This window comes from Stegodyphus dumicola, chromosome 6, assembly GCF_044657685.1.
Source record: "Stegodyphus dumicola isolate Sdum_Otavi_A_Nest chromosome 6, ASM4465768v1".
NCBI classification, from domain to species: domain Eukaryota; kingdom Metazoa; phylum Arthropoda; class Arachnida; order Araneae; family Eresidae; genus Stegodyphus; species Stegodyphus dumicola.
In genome coordinates, this window is record NC_140773.1 from 192,982,181 (window position 1) to 193,000,331 (window position 18,151).

At 33.5% G+C, this 18,151-nt stretch overlaps 1 protein-coding gene across 1 annotated transcript; it reads right to left on the reverse strand.

Annotated features, from left to right (window-relative positions):
* Positions 1–2,727: 2,727 nt before the first annotated feature.
* LOC146996919 (uncharacterized) lies at positions 2,728–17,458 on the reverse strand. The gene is made up of 2 exons (XM_085819298.1): positions 17,224–17,458; positions 2,728–3,141 (listed from the first exon to the last, which is right to left on the reverse strand). The coding sequence occupies exons 1-2, from the start codon at positions 17,433–17,435 to the stop codon at positions 2,868–2,870; spliced, it is 486 nt and encodes a 161-aa protein (XP_085675424.1). The 5' UTR covers positions 17,436–17,458; the 3' UTR covers positions 2,728–2,867.
* Positions 17,459–18,151: the final 693 nt, after the last annotated feature.

Genomic DNA, 18,151 nt, shown 5'->3' on the forward strand with positions numbered 1-18,151 from the left:
TGTAGGAACAAACGGGGAGTGGAGTTTTTAAAATTGCATTATCTTGCTTCCCCTACCCACAATATTCCCATCACAAAACGCGATCAAACGTGTAGTATGTTTCTCAATCACAACAGTGCTATTTTAACAATATTATGCCCCCTTGGAAAAACCAGTGTGATTACGACAGCCACTCACAAAATTTCAGTATAAATGGAATTTTTATGGATTAATATGAAGTCCCCAAGCAAAGGCGGCTCTGGCCAATATCTCTTTTAAAGTATGTAGGAGGTATTGCCCTAAATCATACACTATCATCTGCATATATCACAATTCGTACATCCCTTTCAAAGTTCTCAACCGAATATATATCTTGGTATAAAAATAAACATTTATCAAATCATATTAAAAAATCTAATTAGATTTTTGATGCTATTGATGCTATGATAGCTTCTAAATAGTAATATTCTAGATCCCCATTTCTTAAGCTGTGTTTCACGTAACCATGGGGTTCATCACTCAAATGTTCCACGAAACGTACGTACTATTTTTTTTCTCCGCAACGTTCAAGAAAGTATAGTCAATGCAAATGACTGACAATGCAATGCATCGACGATACCTTCGATGCAAATGCGACGAACTCTGAGGGTGCCGTCGAGACAGTTTTTGATATTCTGCAACAGCCGCGCTGAGGAACCACCCGAAAAGGTTCATTTCTTAAATCGAAAAGGTTTATTCATTATAGCTACACTTGGGGAATACCACTGATCTAGAAATAGAGCGGAATCCTTCAGATTTAAAAATACCGTACACTTTAATATAAAAGGGTGTGGGAGTAGGCGATTATAATAATTATTTGTTGATTTTTAAAATTTAAATTGCTTGAAAGTTGTTTAATTTTTTTATTTATTGATAAAATTTATTGGTTGTAATAACATATTAAACATACTCCTTCGTAAGATTAGAAGTAAAATACACTATACTTAGGGGACCATAATGTAAGTCATAAATAAATTCAACCAGGATAAAAGACAAACATTTATTTTTCGATGATTTTACACACACATACCATGGGACAACTGCATTAATACCTGTACCGATGGAGCTAAGGTCATGAGTGACATGATTAATGAGGTTATACAGCTTATTAAAAACATCGCTAAAAACTATTTTAGTAACCACGCTTAGGCAGGCACTTACTGCAAAAAATTATTGCCCAGTTATAAGATACATCTTGATGAGGTCATTAAAGTCATTAACTTTATAAATCTCATCTATTAAGCAATCGCTTAAAATGCTGTGCGAGAACATATTTACATATATCTCTTCTTTTATATACTAAAGTCAGATGGTTATGTAGAGGAAAGACCTGCATTTTTGAGCTAAGGAGCTTTCTTTGTAAAACATAATTTCGAATTGAGTGGTCAACTATTTGATAGAAATTGGCTACTTAAAACTGGTTAGTTAAGCGCCACTTTTACAAAGATCAATGAAATTTGAAAGCTTAACTTCAGGGCAAACAAGTATATAGAACGTAGTAGTATACGTTCACGAAAAAAATTCTTGCTTTTAAAAGAAGAATTTTAGACAATTTGATGCGCTCTCCCACGACTTCCCGTTCGATTGCTTTCCAACAATAAAAGGCTTTCAGGAAGAGGAAGGAGTTGAAATTGGAAGGACATTTAGTGAAGAAATTATTCAGCGTCTGAAAGGTTTGAGTATATTTTAATCAGTATTTTCCAAACGAACAACAGATTAAATATCAAAATGAACTGTGGATTAAAAACCCATTTATTGTCAATGCACGACATTTGACCATGTCAGTAGAAGAAAACGAAACTTTTATTTAAGTGTCACCTGATTCATCGTTGCAAGAAAAATTCAAATTAATGCCATTAGTGGAATTCTAGTGAAGTTTAAAATATGAACATTTTAACTTATCAAAAAGGTCATGTTGGCACTTTTACCATTTGCGACTACTTGAAACGAGGTTTTTAGCTTATATGTATCATTCATGAAGCCTAATACAGAGTATGTCTGCGATACTAAAAAGCAGTACCAGGCATCAAACTAAAATTAAATTTAAAAGTCCTGGTTGAATACGTTATTTTAAGAACTTTTCGGTTAATTTTGAAATTACGCTTTGAAGCAAATAAGTATTATTTGAAATAACTGTCATTTTTGTTGCAAATAATTCATTTGCAGAATATGTTGCATTAAAACTATACTAGCATTCCACGGCAAAAGTGGATACTAAAAAGGATTCCAATTATCAAAAAGATTAAGAAATGCTGTTCTATATTGTAATATAGAATATGAAGAAATTTTCTGACGTAAAGGACTCTTTTTCTAAATGTGACCTCTGGAAACTGAATTGTTCTTTGTGAAGCACATTTTAACTACTAAAATAATAAACAATAATTTTTTTAAAATCTTTTGAGTAAGAGGCAGAGGATTATTTTGTTTGTAATTATTCAGTGGAGTCACACTCAGTAACTAAAGACTGAAAGTAAGAAAAAAATCTAAGAGAAACTTATTTCAGAAAAAAATTAATTAAATCTTAAGAAAATCAGTAAAAGAAATTTTGAGGAATAATGCGTATAATAATGGAAACTGTTTTCCAAAAAAATCCTAATATTTCGATAAAATTTACTTTGTATGCTGATTGTATTTAAACTGTAGTATGCATTTATATATTTTTTCTATATTTTAGATCTATGGCATTAAAAACAACAAAGGTATCTTAAATTCGATTATAAAGAGTTTTATTTCGGAAACAAATACTGTATGAAACTTCATTATGCATTTTTCTTTTCAATATCCACATCTCCTACAATAAGAATTTAGCATTAGCACTGTGAGACTGATGTCAAGAAACAACCGTATTCTTACGCTAAGTATTTATTTTGAGTCCATCTTGGCATTCGCGCAAATTGCAGTCTTCCAGAAATGACTTGAGGTAAAATCTTAAACCATCGAGAGCGAACTTGCCGACTGAGATCCAGGTTATGAAATGTTGTAAGCCAGTACACGGGATCCAAAGCTATCTGAAGTAGCGTATTAGCTGTATTAGGATATGCAGCTGCTCCATATGTACTGTGTAAGTTCATCTGAAGTACCATCAGCAAGAAAACAATATACAGTTGTCTCATGTTGACCAATCTGCAAAAGAAGATACAAAAATTTTGCTTCAAGACTATACGTATGACAGCAAATCACAATATTTTATTCTGAAATGAGTGATGCGCTTGAATTTACACTTATTTTATGAAATCACATAAAATCAACAAACTAGCATATTGGAGCGTGGTTTGGACCCAGCAGATTTATCATAGGGGCAGATATTTTTGGCATACGTTACATTTTTCGGTACCTCTTTGTTTAATTTTCAGTAATGTTTTAGCTATAGAGAGTATGAATCCGTCAAAATTAAAAAGGATTTTTCAATCCAAGCATCCTTCGTACGCCAAAAAAACAAAAGAATATATAGAATGACTGATAAAAATCTTCAAATTAAAAATATTAAAAAAATTGAAAAATTTAGGGCTGATAGTAAAGAATATTTACTCGCGTTGTACGAAGTTTCATATCTAATTTTTAAAAATAAGTGGCCATACACCACTGAAGAAGATCTTGCATTACCTGATGCTATTAAAATGGTAAAATATACTTTACGGATTCAAATAGATCGATGAAATTTTGAAAATTCCTTTGCGAAGCCACACTGCAGCCAACAGATTTTTTTAAATTAGCAAAGATTGATTCAAGCAGTTTATTACTAGACTAAAAGAAAGCCCAAAATTAGCAATTCAGTTGGGCGAAACAACTGATATTTCCCAAAATTTCTCAGTTGTTAGTATATGTCAGATACATTTATAAAAAATATTAATAAAGAATTGTTCTTTGGAAGAACATGGAAGAGGGGACATGTAAAGTCGACGATTTTTTTTTAACTGAAGGTTTAGAATGGCAAATACTTTACAGAAATCCACACTTGAATTTCCACAGAAATCACAGAAATTCTGTATCACAGAAAGACTTCAGTTTAGCATAATTTCTGAAATGCTTTCAATGTTTTTCTGAAATTCAGTACTCCATACTTACATGAAACAACTTTTTCAGCTTTAACGCTTATTAAATCCAGATAATATTCAATACTGAAAAACTTTGAAAACACGATCAGCGGTGTCAAATACTCGACTAAGATTTAATTTATTATGCAGAAAAAAACAAGCACAGCCGTCTAAATAAAAGATTAATTTTTTCATTAACATTTGGGTACTAAATAAGTTTTAAAACCAATCCTTTTGATATGTGTACTGTTTACCAAAGAAATAAATTATTTATGAGAAAAATTCATTTGCATACCTTTATTTTATATTTAATATCTGGGCTCAAGAAAACATTTGACTGATAAAAGGGGGCTCATGAGTGGAAAAAATTTAAGAAGTACTGCTTTAGAATCCTCATCTGATAATAGTACAAAAAAATCATCGAAATGCAAACATTTTGTATGGTTAATGAATTCAAATGATTTTAGGAGTTAACTACGTGCCAATGCGGAAATCTGCCATTGTGTTCTTGAGTACAAATTTTACAAGATCTCCACTTTAAAAAAAAAAAAAAAAATATGAAGGGGGATTCAGATTTTAAATAGCGTCCAAAGGGGCGTTTTTTTAACATTTTGTCTGTTACCTTTATTTATTAAATATCAGATTCTTTGCACTTAAGGTATCCGAACACGTTGAAAAGGCCAATTTTGGCAAAAAATGGCAATTTTCTTTTATTCGTTCATTGGCTAGACTGTTTATTTAGTTTTCCAAAACTGGTATGCGTTTGTTTATACGTTAATTAGAAATCAAGATATTAAGGATTTTCTAAAGACGCAAAAACCGGAAATGGGCATTTAAATCACCGAAAGTGCCATTCAAAGGGTTGAAAAGAGCTAGAAATGGACATAAATAATTTGTTGTCTTTGAAATGTAATGTAAAGACTTTTAAAGAGAGGGAATTTATAGAATCTTATCTGTAGTCTGTTCAGCAACATGAAATTATTTCCAATAAAATGCAATATTTTTATTAATTACCTATGGAACGCGTTATGTCCTCACTAGCATATGAGTTTGATTTGATTCGACACATTGCATACTGCAATTAGATATATCTTAGTCTTTGATTATTTTTAAAAATATTCTACTTAAAAGCATAATAAAGGGTCATAAAAAATCGAAGTCGTGTGTTTGTAAACGAAAATGCGTAAGGAACAAATTTCTGAAACGTGTTGCGAAGGAAATACAGAATAATATTAATAACGCAATTTCCATCGAGTGAACTAAAAGTAAAATGTTTCTCATCGGCAGGAGATATTTTTGAAAGTGATTTGTGACGTAAATATTTATACTTAAGTACTGTCACTAAATATGAATACGTAAGTCATATTCAGAAGCCCCGTTCCAGAGTTAGAAAATTGAAGGGAAAACAAAAATATCTTGATGGAGGGGTCAACGGCGCTCACTAATGATGTTTTTATTGACAAACTTTAAAATGGAATTAGAATCAGGAACAATGAATGGAAAGTGCTGTAATGGCTCCATTTTTTCACACTTTCTCTCGTGCAAAACTACTTATACATAGTCAGTGCCCAGATGGACCAGACATTTTTTGTAAATATCAGCGAGTTGTATCAGTTAGAAGAGTGTACACAAACAAATCCAAAGACTGGGCCAAAGAATGTAATTAATATTCTTCAGAGTGTATATAAAACTATGTGAGCAGAAGCTCTTTTAAAAGTGCTTATAAAAAAAGACACGAAATGCAAACAAAATTTTAATGACATTTTTTGGAAATTTATACCAATGGTTGCCATTGTGGAATTACAAACTCTTAAAATGGGGGCATATATAACTGTTATACACTTTAACAGAGGGCTTTTAGGCTTACTAGATAATTTAAATTATACAGGTATGCAACATCGTGAATATGCAGTTGAGAGATTTAGTAAGCTCGACATGGAGCGATTAAGGAAATCAAAATATCACTCACTACCCAGAGTAAAAATTGGCACAAAAACAAATAGGCTGAATATAAAGAGAAAAAACAGATAAAGTTGAACAACCGGAAGGTATAAGCTATAGATATGGGGAGTTTTAGGTATTTGGGTAAAGACTTGTAAGGATCTTAAGTTTTACTAACGTTTATTTTATTTTAAATCTTTACTATCACTTCTTATTTTCTACTTCCGGCCAGAATTAAAAGCTTTAACTTATTTATGCAAATTTGTCTTGCGAACGCCAAGTACTTAAGTTGTGGCTTTTTGCCAAGCAAGAGAGAGGAAGGAGCTATTAGAAGCAGGCCGCTTGCCATAGCAGTTTTACTCGGTTGCTGGTTGCCTTCAAGGCCAGAGGTTTAATCCTCTTGATAATTTTAAACGTATCGTAGTATTAACAGTTCTCTGTACTACATACGGCCTTTCTGTTAATATACGGCCAATCTTCAAGTAGGCACTTGTTTATTAATCCAAAGTTAGTTTAGTTAGAGTTTAGTTAATATTTTTATACTCTTACGTTCAGACCACAAGTGGTTGGTCTCTGTATTCCGAAGTCCGGAAATCATTGTAAAGAGAGAAAAATAAAGGGTGTAGCATTGCGCGCCTCCAACTTGCACGCAACCAAGAGGTGGCTGTTGAAACTGGATAAATGACAGAGTCTTGTTAAGGGTTTAAGTCCCTTTTTATTCAACGTAATAAATTACAAGTGCGTGCTCTTGACGCTCACAAACTACGCCAACTCGGCTGTAAAATAAAAATAATAACCTGAAAAGAAACTAAAGACAAGACTCTAACTACGAGGCTCTCTAAAAGTAACTAACCTCATCGCGTTTTACAATACCGCTGCTAATTCAGCAAACTTGAAGATCACTTGAATGATTACCAATTCTTCCAGGCAAGCACACAGGCCGAAACGCGGGGTTCTTCAATTTCTGGCTAACTACCTCCGCGCTCGTGAAGTAAGAACAGCACACCTCGAACTCGTTTCCTTTCTATTTAACTCAGAATACTTCCGCTGATAATTTGAATCCTTGCGCGTTCTACTAAAATTTACATACTCTGGCATTGGCAGTTCCAGGGGAAAGTAAGGCTTGACAGGAAAGATAGTTTAAACTTAAAATAAATGTTAGTTAAAATAAATATAAACCCTACATTTGCCGCTGCCAGAATTTGTAAAACTTGGAAGCAGGTCCTACAAACGACCTATTGTAAGTTTCTATAATTCTAAACTAACTCTCGAGAACCTCGTTTACACAAAAAAAATCTTATGTAACAAATTGTATACTAAATTTCTGTGTATACTTATAACTCTCTCTTCTTACAGCAACTTTTCCTGGACTTCATCAATCAATCTTGGTCTTTTCCTTCCAGCATCTGGAAGGAATAAGTATCAGTATCTTTCTAAATACATTATAATTTACACTTTCTTGACACAATAAATTTTTGTTTTTAAACGATTCGTTTTCCTTAGTTATTGCTTAATTCACATTCATTCAATTTTTCAAGCATTAATTTAACTTTACCCTGGCTCTCCACCATGTGTGGTGTCAAACGGGAATATTCGTGTTTTAGTCTTACAACACTTCCCCTAACCACCATGATTTGTTAGAATTCAACGACCAAATAGACACACCTTACTCGACATTCTACAACTCGATGAGCTACTTTAACATTCTTAAAAATTCAAGTGTAGGTTGAGAACCCTACAAAACATATTCATTCTAACTTCCCCCTCATTCATCTTTAAACATGCAGGCTTTCGCTCTAAAGCATGACTTTATCTACAGTTTAATACTTAAATTTTTAATTCATTACTTTTGAGCATTTACTTTTAGCATCTAAAATTTTATACTTCTAGACTAAATTCTACTTTTACATAACTTTCAAGTATTTACGTATATTTACAAAATTCTAATACATATAATTTTTACAATTTACCATAAAATGAATAAGAGAAAGATAAATTTTTACTTTACTCATTCTTCGCCAAGCTGGCGGCACTGAAACTGAAGTTCTTATTAATACAAGAATACGAAGTTATTTTTATCATCGGCCAAATTTTGGCTTTAACATAACAGAATTAGTCTTTCGACCAACAGAAACTGCTTGTTCATAGATTTTATACTTAAAGAAAATAATACTTTTGCCTTAGCTAAATAAAGTAAAACAAAACTAAGTCTCAACCGAGACATATTGACTTTCGTCAAAACATAGAACTTCGTACTTCTGCATAACATTTTGGAACAAAAGAGAAAAAAAAAATTTATAGAAGATTTTAACTTATCTTTGAGTTTTCGATGCTTGAAACTCCGTCATTCTTTTCTGGCAATATTGTTCCCAAGTTATAGGTTTCATGGACGTCAATCTTCTCCTTACTGACCTCCGAGTGTCGTCCACATTAGATTTTCTTTTGCGTCCTCTGCATGCTGGCCTCTTGGCGGAGTAATCGTCGGGTTGTTGTCGTTTCCGTTTTTCCATGGGCCGGCTGGTCTTGACGTCCTCCGGTCTGGAGTCCTTCTTGAATTTCTTCTGTTGTTCCTGGTATTTTTGTTCCTCCTGCTGCCGTTTCAGTTTCCGGAACGGCGGCCTTGCTGGCACCTGACTCTCTGGCCCTGGGCGCGTTCTCCTTGATGTATAATTTCTCCTGCGATACATTGTATGTGGTGTTTTGCTCTTTACCACGGTTTCTTTACGCGGTGCATCTGCCTTCTTGTTTTTCTTAAATGCTGGAGTTTGAAAGTTTCTATTTTTTCTTTTTGGTACCGTCGTCCGGGTTGTAGAAGGGCTAGGTCTCTCTTCAGTTCTCTGCTTCTTGGGTGGTGGAACAGTTGTTGTTATTTCTGGACCTTCTACGTTTATGCGATTCGTTTAGACTTGAGTCCTGCTAGAAACTTTTAAGGATTTCAAAATCATTTGGATTATAGTATTTTTTCACCTGGTCGGGACTTGCTTTACAGATCTCCCCTCTCTCGTTCTTAAGATATAATACGACACCTTTGATTTCCTGAATTACATAGGGGCCTTCAAATTTTGGAGCTAGCTTTGCCGTAAAATTGTCTGGGGCATTTGATAAAGAAAATTTCCGCTTCAATACTTTATCCCCAACTTTAAAATCTGCTTCACGGCGTTTTCTATCATAATATGCTTTTTGCTTATTTCTTGCCGTATCCGAGCTTTTAAGCGCCTGATCAATCAGTTTTTGCACATCTTTCTGTTTAAACTCTTGCTCTCTTTGTTGCACAAAGAATAATTTATCTAAAGGCGTAATTAACTTTCTGCCTAAAAATAATTCTGCTGGGGTTTTTCCCGTAGTATCGTGATTTGCCGTTCTTAAAGCATAAGCTAATTCATTTATGTAGCCATCCCAGCGCTTGTGATGTGTGCTCACGTAACTGCGAATTATTTTTACTATGTTTTTATTCACTCTTTCTGCTATGTTTGCCTGTGGTCTATACGGAACCATTTTGATATGGCGTATGCCAAGTCCATTGCATATGTTTTCAAATATTTGACAATTGAATTGTTTTCCGTTATCGCTAATGACTTTTATCGGTGCACCGTATTTTAAAATGTATCTGTGTAAGAATGCATCTGCGACTGTTTTGGCTGACGCGCGTTTAAGTGGAACAATTTCTGTCCATTTTGAAAAATGATCTACTATTACTAAAAGAAAACGATTTTTATTTAACTCGCTCTGGGGAAAGGGACCAAGAATATCTATGCCTAAAATTTCATTCGGAAATGTAGCGCGAATGCTATTTAAGTACCCGGCCGCGCTGTAATTAATATCATTTATTAACTGACATTGATTGCAGGACCTGACATACGTCGTTACTATTTTGTATAATTGCGGGAAATATACCGCCTCGCGTACCCTTTTTAAAGTCTTTCTGACCCCTAAATGACCCGCTGTTTTCGCGTCGTGTAATTCCTTCAAAATGCTTAATCGAAGCGAGGCTGGGATGACTGGTTTGTACTCAAGATTTTCGTTTGTTGTTTTCCTATAAAATAATAAATTATCTATTATTTCATAGTTTTCTGCTCTATTTCTTACCGCATCGATATCTGTGTGCTCAAAGCTTTCGGGGTCTTTCAAATATGCATAGATATTTCCAAATTCAGGATCAGCTTTCAGTTCAGTGATAATCGTATCTCTAGAATCTAAAATGTTTGAAGTTAACACAGCGCATTTAAGTTCATTTCCTTCATCGTTCAGTTTTATACGAGAAAGTGCGTCAGCTACATTGTTTTTCTTACCCGGTTTATATTTTATTCTGATATTATATTCTTGGACTTTTAAAGCCCATCTTATTAACCTGGGCGTTAGGTTTTTTCCCGAGTAAAGTCTACCAACAGCCGCATGATCCGAAAAGACTGTTACTGGCGCTTTGCCGAAATAAACTCGAAATTTGTGTACAGCCATTAATACGGCTAATGTTTCTCTTTCTGTAGCTGTATAATTCCTTTGTGTCTGATTCAACGTTTTACTAAAAAATGCCAGAGGATGGCTATTTTGCATAAGAACCGCACCCACCGCATAGTCTGACGCATCTGCTGCAATTTCCAGGTTTTCGTCCCCCTCCGGGAATTTTAAAACAGGGGCATTGATGAGCGCTTCTTTTAATCTTTCAATAGCTGTATTTGCTTCCGCTGTCCACGTAAATTTACCTCTCTTTCTTTTGATTACTAAGAGTGGTTCAAAAATATTAGCGAAATCTTTTATGAAAGACCGATAGTAAGAACATAACCCAAGGAAAGAAGAAAGTTTCTTGGCGGTGTTGGGCGGTGGAAAATTCTTGATGGCTTTTATTTTTGAATCTTGCGTTTCTATACCCTTTTGCGAAATTTTATAACCGAGATATTTAAGTTCTTTAGTTGCGAACTTGCATTTTGAGGCGTTAATTGTAAGACCGGCCTCTTTTAATAATTTAAAAACTTGTTCTAGATCATTAATGTGTTATTCCAACGTACTACTCGTTATAATTATATCATCTAGATAAATTAAAGTTGATTTTCCTAGGACAGGCTTTAGAACAATGCCCATAGCTCTCTGGAATATTGATGGTGCCCCACACAACCTAAAGGGCATGCGTAAAAATGCATAAGTGCTCGATTTTGTTATAAATGCGGTTTTATGTACGTCTTCGGGTCTCATAGCTATTTGATAGTAGCCAGACGTTAATTCCAAAGTAGACATGTATCTTGTCGATTTCATCTGTCTAATAATTTCCTCTATAACCGGCAAAGGGTAAACTGGGAATTTAGTAATACTATTTAGTTTTCTGTAATCGATAGCAAACCTCCAAGCCCTTTTATCCGAAGGAGGAAACTCGTTCTTTTTCCTACATAGTACGACTGGACTCGCGTACTCACTATTTATGGGCGTTATTATTTTATTCTTTAACATCTCCTGAATATGTTCTTCAATGATTACATCTTTTTGTTTGTCGTACCGATAAGGTTTAGTCCTACAAGGTTTTTCGGCAGTTAATTGTATCTTATGCGTAACTAATTGACAATTTCCCGGCTTTTCTGAAAACAAGTTAGAAAAATTACTCACCACTTGCTGGATGGCTTGCCTTTCATGGTCATTCAGATGGCTAAGGTCCACTTGCGGTTTCTGCACAGGTTCCACCACCCTCTGGTCCATCTCCAGCACCACGGAACTGTCTTGAAAATTCAATTTGGCCCTCGCGGCCCTTAAAAACTCCATACCTAAAATAAGAGGATTTTGCAGATTCTTCACTACAAAAATTAATACTTTGAGGCTTTCCTCTTTTACCTGTATGTTTAATGATAATTTCTCGATGCAGTGACATGTTTTTCCTTGCGCCGCTATAATTTCCGTATTTTTGGTTTTAAATAATCGTACCGTATAAAAATTCTTTTTGAAGAAATTTTCACTCATAAAATTTCCTTCTGCTCCTGTATCGATGAGGGCTTCTACTGGTACATCGCCAACCAGGACTTGTATAATTGGTAGATGTGAGTTTTTTACGATGACCGTATTTAAATGTCTTTTTGAGGGTTTTTTTAAAACTTCCGGGGTCTGGACCCTCCCTTTCACAGGTCCCTCTACTCGTTTAAAGCTTTCCTTTCAATTTGTGCCTTCTGGGTACGCGGATGTTTATTTTCGAATTTTTTTTTTGGGCCTTGACCTTCGAGTTTCGATGAGTTAGCTTGATAGCTCTTTCCCCCATAAGAGCGATTTCCAATTTTGGTTTCCTCATTTGAAGATTTCCTTCGGGTACTTTGAGAATACGTTGCCCCTCTAGCTTTTTCCGCTATTCTGCGATTTTGAAACTTCACCGCGAATTCGAAGAGCTCCTGCAATGTGCTTGGTTTCTAATTTCCAAGTAGTCTTGAATAGCGGGTAACAATCTTGGTAAGATTATTTCAATAATCTCCGCATCGGGTTTCTTACCATACAGCATATCCGTCAGCTTAATTTTTCGTAGAATAAAGTCCGTCAATTCTTCTATATCCCGTTGATAGAAACTATATAGTTCGGCTTCCAGCCTTGCTCGATCTTTCACTATGGGGAAGGCCTTTACTAACGATTTTTTGAAATTTTCAAATGTATATGTCTGGCTTCCAAATTCCCCTAATAAAAATTTGCCTATATTCCTCCACCATAGCGCGGCCTGTCCTCTTAGTGCGGATGTGGCGATGGCAACTTTTTGTCTTTCAGGCACAGGGTTGAGCTGAAAGTGATTTTCTAGGCCTTCTAGAAATATCGCCACCGAATTTTTTCCGTCGAAATTGACGTTTGGCTTGATTGACGCTCTCAAAGTCTGGACCAGGTATCCAAATCCTTCCAATTGGCTTGTCATTTCTTGGTGTTGTCCAGCGGCTTCCATTCAATTTTCGGCCATTTCAGTTCGATAAGTGTTCGGGCGCCAATGTAGCGTTTCGCGCCTCCAACTTGCACGCAACCAAGAGGTGACTGTTGAAACTGGATAAATGACAGAGTCTTGTTAAGGGTTTAAGTCCCTTTTTATTCAACGTAATAAATAACAAGTGCGTGCTCTTGACGCTCACAAACTACGCCAACTCGGCTGTAAAATAAATATAATAACCTGAAAAGAAACTAAAGACAAGACTCTAACTACGAGGCTCTCTAAAAGTAACTAACCTCACCGCCTTTTACAATACCGCTGCTAATTCAGCAAACTTGAAGATCACTTGAACGATTACCAATTCTTCCAGGCAAGCACACAGGCCGAAACGCGGGGTTCTTCAATTTCTGGCTAACTACCTCCGCGCTCGTGAAGTAAGAACAGCACACCTCGAACTCGTTTCCTTTCTATTTAACTCAGAATACTTCCGCTGATAATTTGAATCCTTGCGCGTTCTACTAAAATTTACATACTCTGGCATTGGCAGTTCCAGGGGAAAGTAAGGCTTGACAGGAAAGATAGTTTAAACTTAAAATAAATGTTAGTTAAAATAAATATAAGCCCTACAAGGGTTTCGTATACCCTTCTTGTGTGGTACTGTATACTTCCCACATTTATTGAACATAGCTTTAGTAAGCTCCCTGTTCCGAGTCAGGTCATTTGATGTTCCCAAAGCAAGTAAGGAGGAACACAGAACCTGATAGACTTAATAATAAAAATAAAGCACTTGAAACTTTAAATGCATTTTTCTCAAAATCTATTTTTTCTAAAAACTGGCTCACTTGGTGCACGATAAATCAAGTTATTATTATTTAATTTTTGTGAAACTTTTTATGCTTAATCTATATATAGTTATCTAGGGAATGACATACCAGAATATTTATATATTAAATATTTTTGAAATTGTGGTCTGTTATTCAAATAATGAAACCGTGAATTTATCGAAAATCTCATAAAAAATTTCAAAATTCTGAAATTTTTTTACTATTTGAGATTTTTTTAAATCCTATTTCATTCCCTAGATAAAAGCATATAATTTATTATTATATGACTTTTTTTAATATAACTTTAATATTTTTTCATATAGAATGTTTCAAATTGTTTTAAAATGTGCTTAAAATTTCACGTAAATTTAATATTTTTTGCAGGATAATAATAGAATATATTAAATTTTGATATTCCATAATTAATCTCTGTAGATAATAGAAGAGAAAATGTGTTTATAGTATAGCTATACTGCTTTTTTGAAAAACAGTGCTCCGAACGTGGTCGGATACCTTAAACCATAAAATTCAGTTCAAGAGCACTATCGCAAAATAATTTTAAAATGAGCATATCTTCAGAATTTCCGATACACAATCTCGCACGCTGGAGATAAAAATGTTTTTTTCTGTACAACGTTGCCATTGCTCACTTTGAAATCCTTGAGTTTATTAATCAAAAATTCGTTTCATGAAAGTTTTGCATAATATTAATTCGATAATGAAACAAATTCCAAATTTCAAATTTGGGATTCCAGATGCCCATATTCGAGGAGGATTATATTATTCAAAATTTGATGGTTCTAAGCACCGTTGTTTAATTACAATGCGAAAAACGTACATTCATTTATGCAAATTCTTCATTATTTAATTTCTTTAAATATAATACAGTGCGATAATATTTGGTGGCAACAGTTTGAAAAGTGAAACAACGCAAAATACCAAAATGAAATTAATAGTCCTTCTGGGCAAACTGCCCCTTTGGACTTAAAAAAAAAAAAAAAAAAAAAAAAAAAAAAAAAAATCTGAAATGTTTCAGATTTTAAATTACGTCCAAAGGGGCGTTTTTTTAACGTTTTGAGTGTTACCTTTATTTATTAAATATCATGTTCTTTGCACTTAAACCATAAAATTCAGTTCAAGAGCAATATCGCAAAATAATGTTAAATTAAGCATATCTTTAGAATTTCCGATATACACAGTCTCGCGAGCTGGAGATAAAAGTATTTTTTTTCTATATAACGTTGCCATTTCTCGCTTTTAAAGCATTGAGTTTGTAAATCAAAAATTCGTTAAAGTTTTACAAAATATAAAATCTATAATAAAACAAATTCCAAATTTGGGATTTCAGATGTCCATATTCGCAGTAGGATTTCGTCATTCAAAATTCGATGGCTCTATGTACCATTGTTTTATCACAATGCGAGAAATAGACAATCATTTATGCAGATTTTTCATTATTTAATTTCTTCAAATATAATGCAGGACTCTAACATTTTGTGGCAACAGTTTGAAAAGTGAACCGACGTTTATGAATCCGACGCAAAATCGCAAAACGAAAACAATAGTCCTTCAGGGACAAAGCCCCTTTGGACTAAAAAAAAATTATTTTTCACAATATATGCACATAGAAATGCTTGTAATTTAAATCTCTTAACATCAGAAACCTTTTTTTTAAACTGATATTTTATTTTCAATTACGTACAAATTACATACGCAGTCATTTTGCTTTCCAATTTGTGCACTATCCCTAAATATAATTTCCTATTTTGATATCAAATATTTCGGCCCATTTTTATCGTACTGGAGTAGTACCCTTTTAGCTTTATTTTTTATAATACGCACAACATTTTTCTAAATATAAATATAGGAAATGGAGGAATGTGTGATGCAAAGTTAGATTTCTTAAATTTTACATACTTGTTTCTTTAAATTTATAAATCCTAAAACATGAATATTTGCATCATTTAGTACATTTTTTTTTTTTTTTTTTGTAGCTGGAAATAGATGTCGGCGACCAAAGCTTGCCAAAATAGAAACCGGGTAAGGACTTTGGTAGACACGGTGTATGTATATTATGTCCTTTAAAAAAAATAGCACAATTCAGAATCATCTGTAGCTCGATCTATCAGTTGGAATGGCACCAAATTTAGTAGGGGGACTAATGGTGATATGAGAAAAATATTCCGTGAAAAAGAAAATATTTTAGGAAGTAGGCGAGGTGGGGGAAGGAATTTAGCCCTATTGTATCTACACAGTTAAACATTTGTATATAAAATAAAGCTGTCAAGTTTTTATTGCCTTTTAGCACAACCTATTTGTGTGAATAAGTATTTTCTTCCACATTTTATTTGAAAAAGAAATACAGAACAATATGAAAATTGGATCTTAATTTACGGTTAAAGCTAAGTGAAATAAAACCAGACATAAAGAAATTGATCTCTCTTAAACAGGCCCAAATTTTACACTAAATTTTAGAAATAAAGTATCATGACTTATATTTTGATAAGTAAAGTGTTAACCAATTTTTAATTTAATATTTTTAGGTGTGTACATTTAATATAGCCAATAGGTTGTGCAAATGGCAAAATGTATTTTGTTTTAATATTTCTACTGACAAATTGAATAATACTGAGAGAAATATTGATTAATATTTCTACTGAGAAATTGAAAAATAATCATTGTAAAATGTAATGGTGGTACTAAAGTTTTTCAATTTTTGTTTAGATGGTAAGCGTTAGTCAAAAGGTTCAGAACAGCTGAATTAATGCATTTAAAGGCATAATTCAGAAGTTTGAAGAAATAGCATCCTTAGCAGTTCAGTCTGGTAGAGGACGGTATTGTCAGAGATGATTACTGATGTCAGGATTGTCATTGATGGCACCCATGGGATCATTAATAGTAATAGCAGTGACCGGGAAGTAGCCCGACAGTTGGATTTAAATTTTTGGATGGTATGGAAAATCTTGCGAAAAGTTCTCCTCTTGTACCCATATAAGATAAGCAGCTTACAGGAATTAAAACACAAAGATTGTGATAAATGGATGGCATTTGCTCTGACATTTCTTACTATTTCTATATATTGCTTTGAGTATAAAACTAACAATCAAATAATGCAGGCTTTGCAAACAACAGTGAGAGTAAAATACAACCATACATGAACCACTTTCAAATACTGTTATTTTCAAATTATATTTTATTATAAACAAAATTAGTTTAGTTATTGAGAAATTAGTGTTTTAATTATTACAATAATTATTTTTATTATTAATGAGGATATGAACTTTGCGTTAGTATACAAAATTAAATTCTGAAGCGCTAAACAAGGTATAGATTATAAACAATACTGTAAAGCTGTGAATTAGATGATAAACAATATTGTAACATTCCCTCCCCCCTTTTTTAAACAGCTGTTGTTTAACAGTTTCTTTCCAATTTGTAGTTCCAGAACACTTCATAACAATGCAAATAAACTTCTTAAAAACAAATTGATAAAGATCAAAGCAACTTAACATCGAAATTATATAATAGGTCTCACCTTGTAATATCTTCTTTCTCATTTTCACGCTCGAGTTCTCTCTGGTTCTTCTTGTGCCATCTCGACCCAGCAGCAGTTGTAGGAATATTGCCAGCTATTTTAACGCGATGTTGGATCAAGCACCTAGAATTAATTTCTGCTCTATTTTTCTTACCTTTGTCTACTTTCTGACGTTGCGCTGGGTTTTTACTTACAGGATATCCTCCTACCATGTGGAAAAACTCTTCTTTCTTTCTCTTTGTGTAAATGGGAACAGCGTAATCATAAATTATCTTTCTCCATATGAACTTGCAACACTCAGCGCCTCTTATTCTTAATTCAGAATATTTCACGCTTGCGGAAGTATTGTTGGAAAATATGTACTGATGCTAACTTTGTCTTTTTGCTGAATTCAGTATCATGATTCCAGCAGTGCAGTTTTAGTTTAGAATAAGATACCGATAAATAAAATTTGATTATTTATATAAGATTACCGCGAAAAATTCTCATGATAAACTTAAAAAGATTAATTAAAAAAAGACCTCGTAATAAATATTTTTAACAATAAGTTTATGAAGGGGACTCATAATAAACTGTCTTTTAATAATAACATTATAGAGGAAAAAATCTTCCAATAAACTTTTTTTAAGTTACAAAATTGTGGAGAAAAATTATCCCAATAAATGTTTTTAAATTATAAACTTATCGTAAAAAAATTTCGTAATAAACTGTTTTAAAATTTATACTTGTTCTGAGATACCTTATAATTCTCTAAAACAGATGTGTAAGATTTTACAAAATATTGTAGAAGGATAAAGACACTTGGGAATGTCTTTTATTTTATACTGCCTTTAGGTTATTAAGAAGTAAAATTTTTTCCTTTATACGGAAGTTTGTATTTCTATGAAACTTGTCCTAAGCTGAAACAGATTAAAACGATGAAACAATA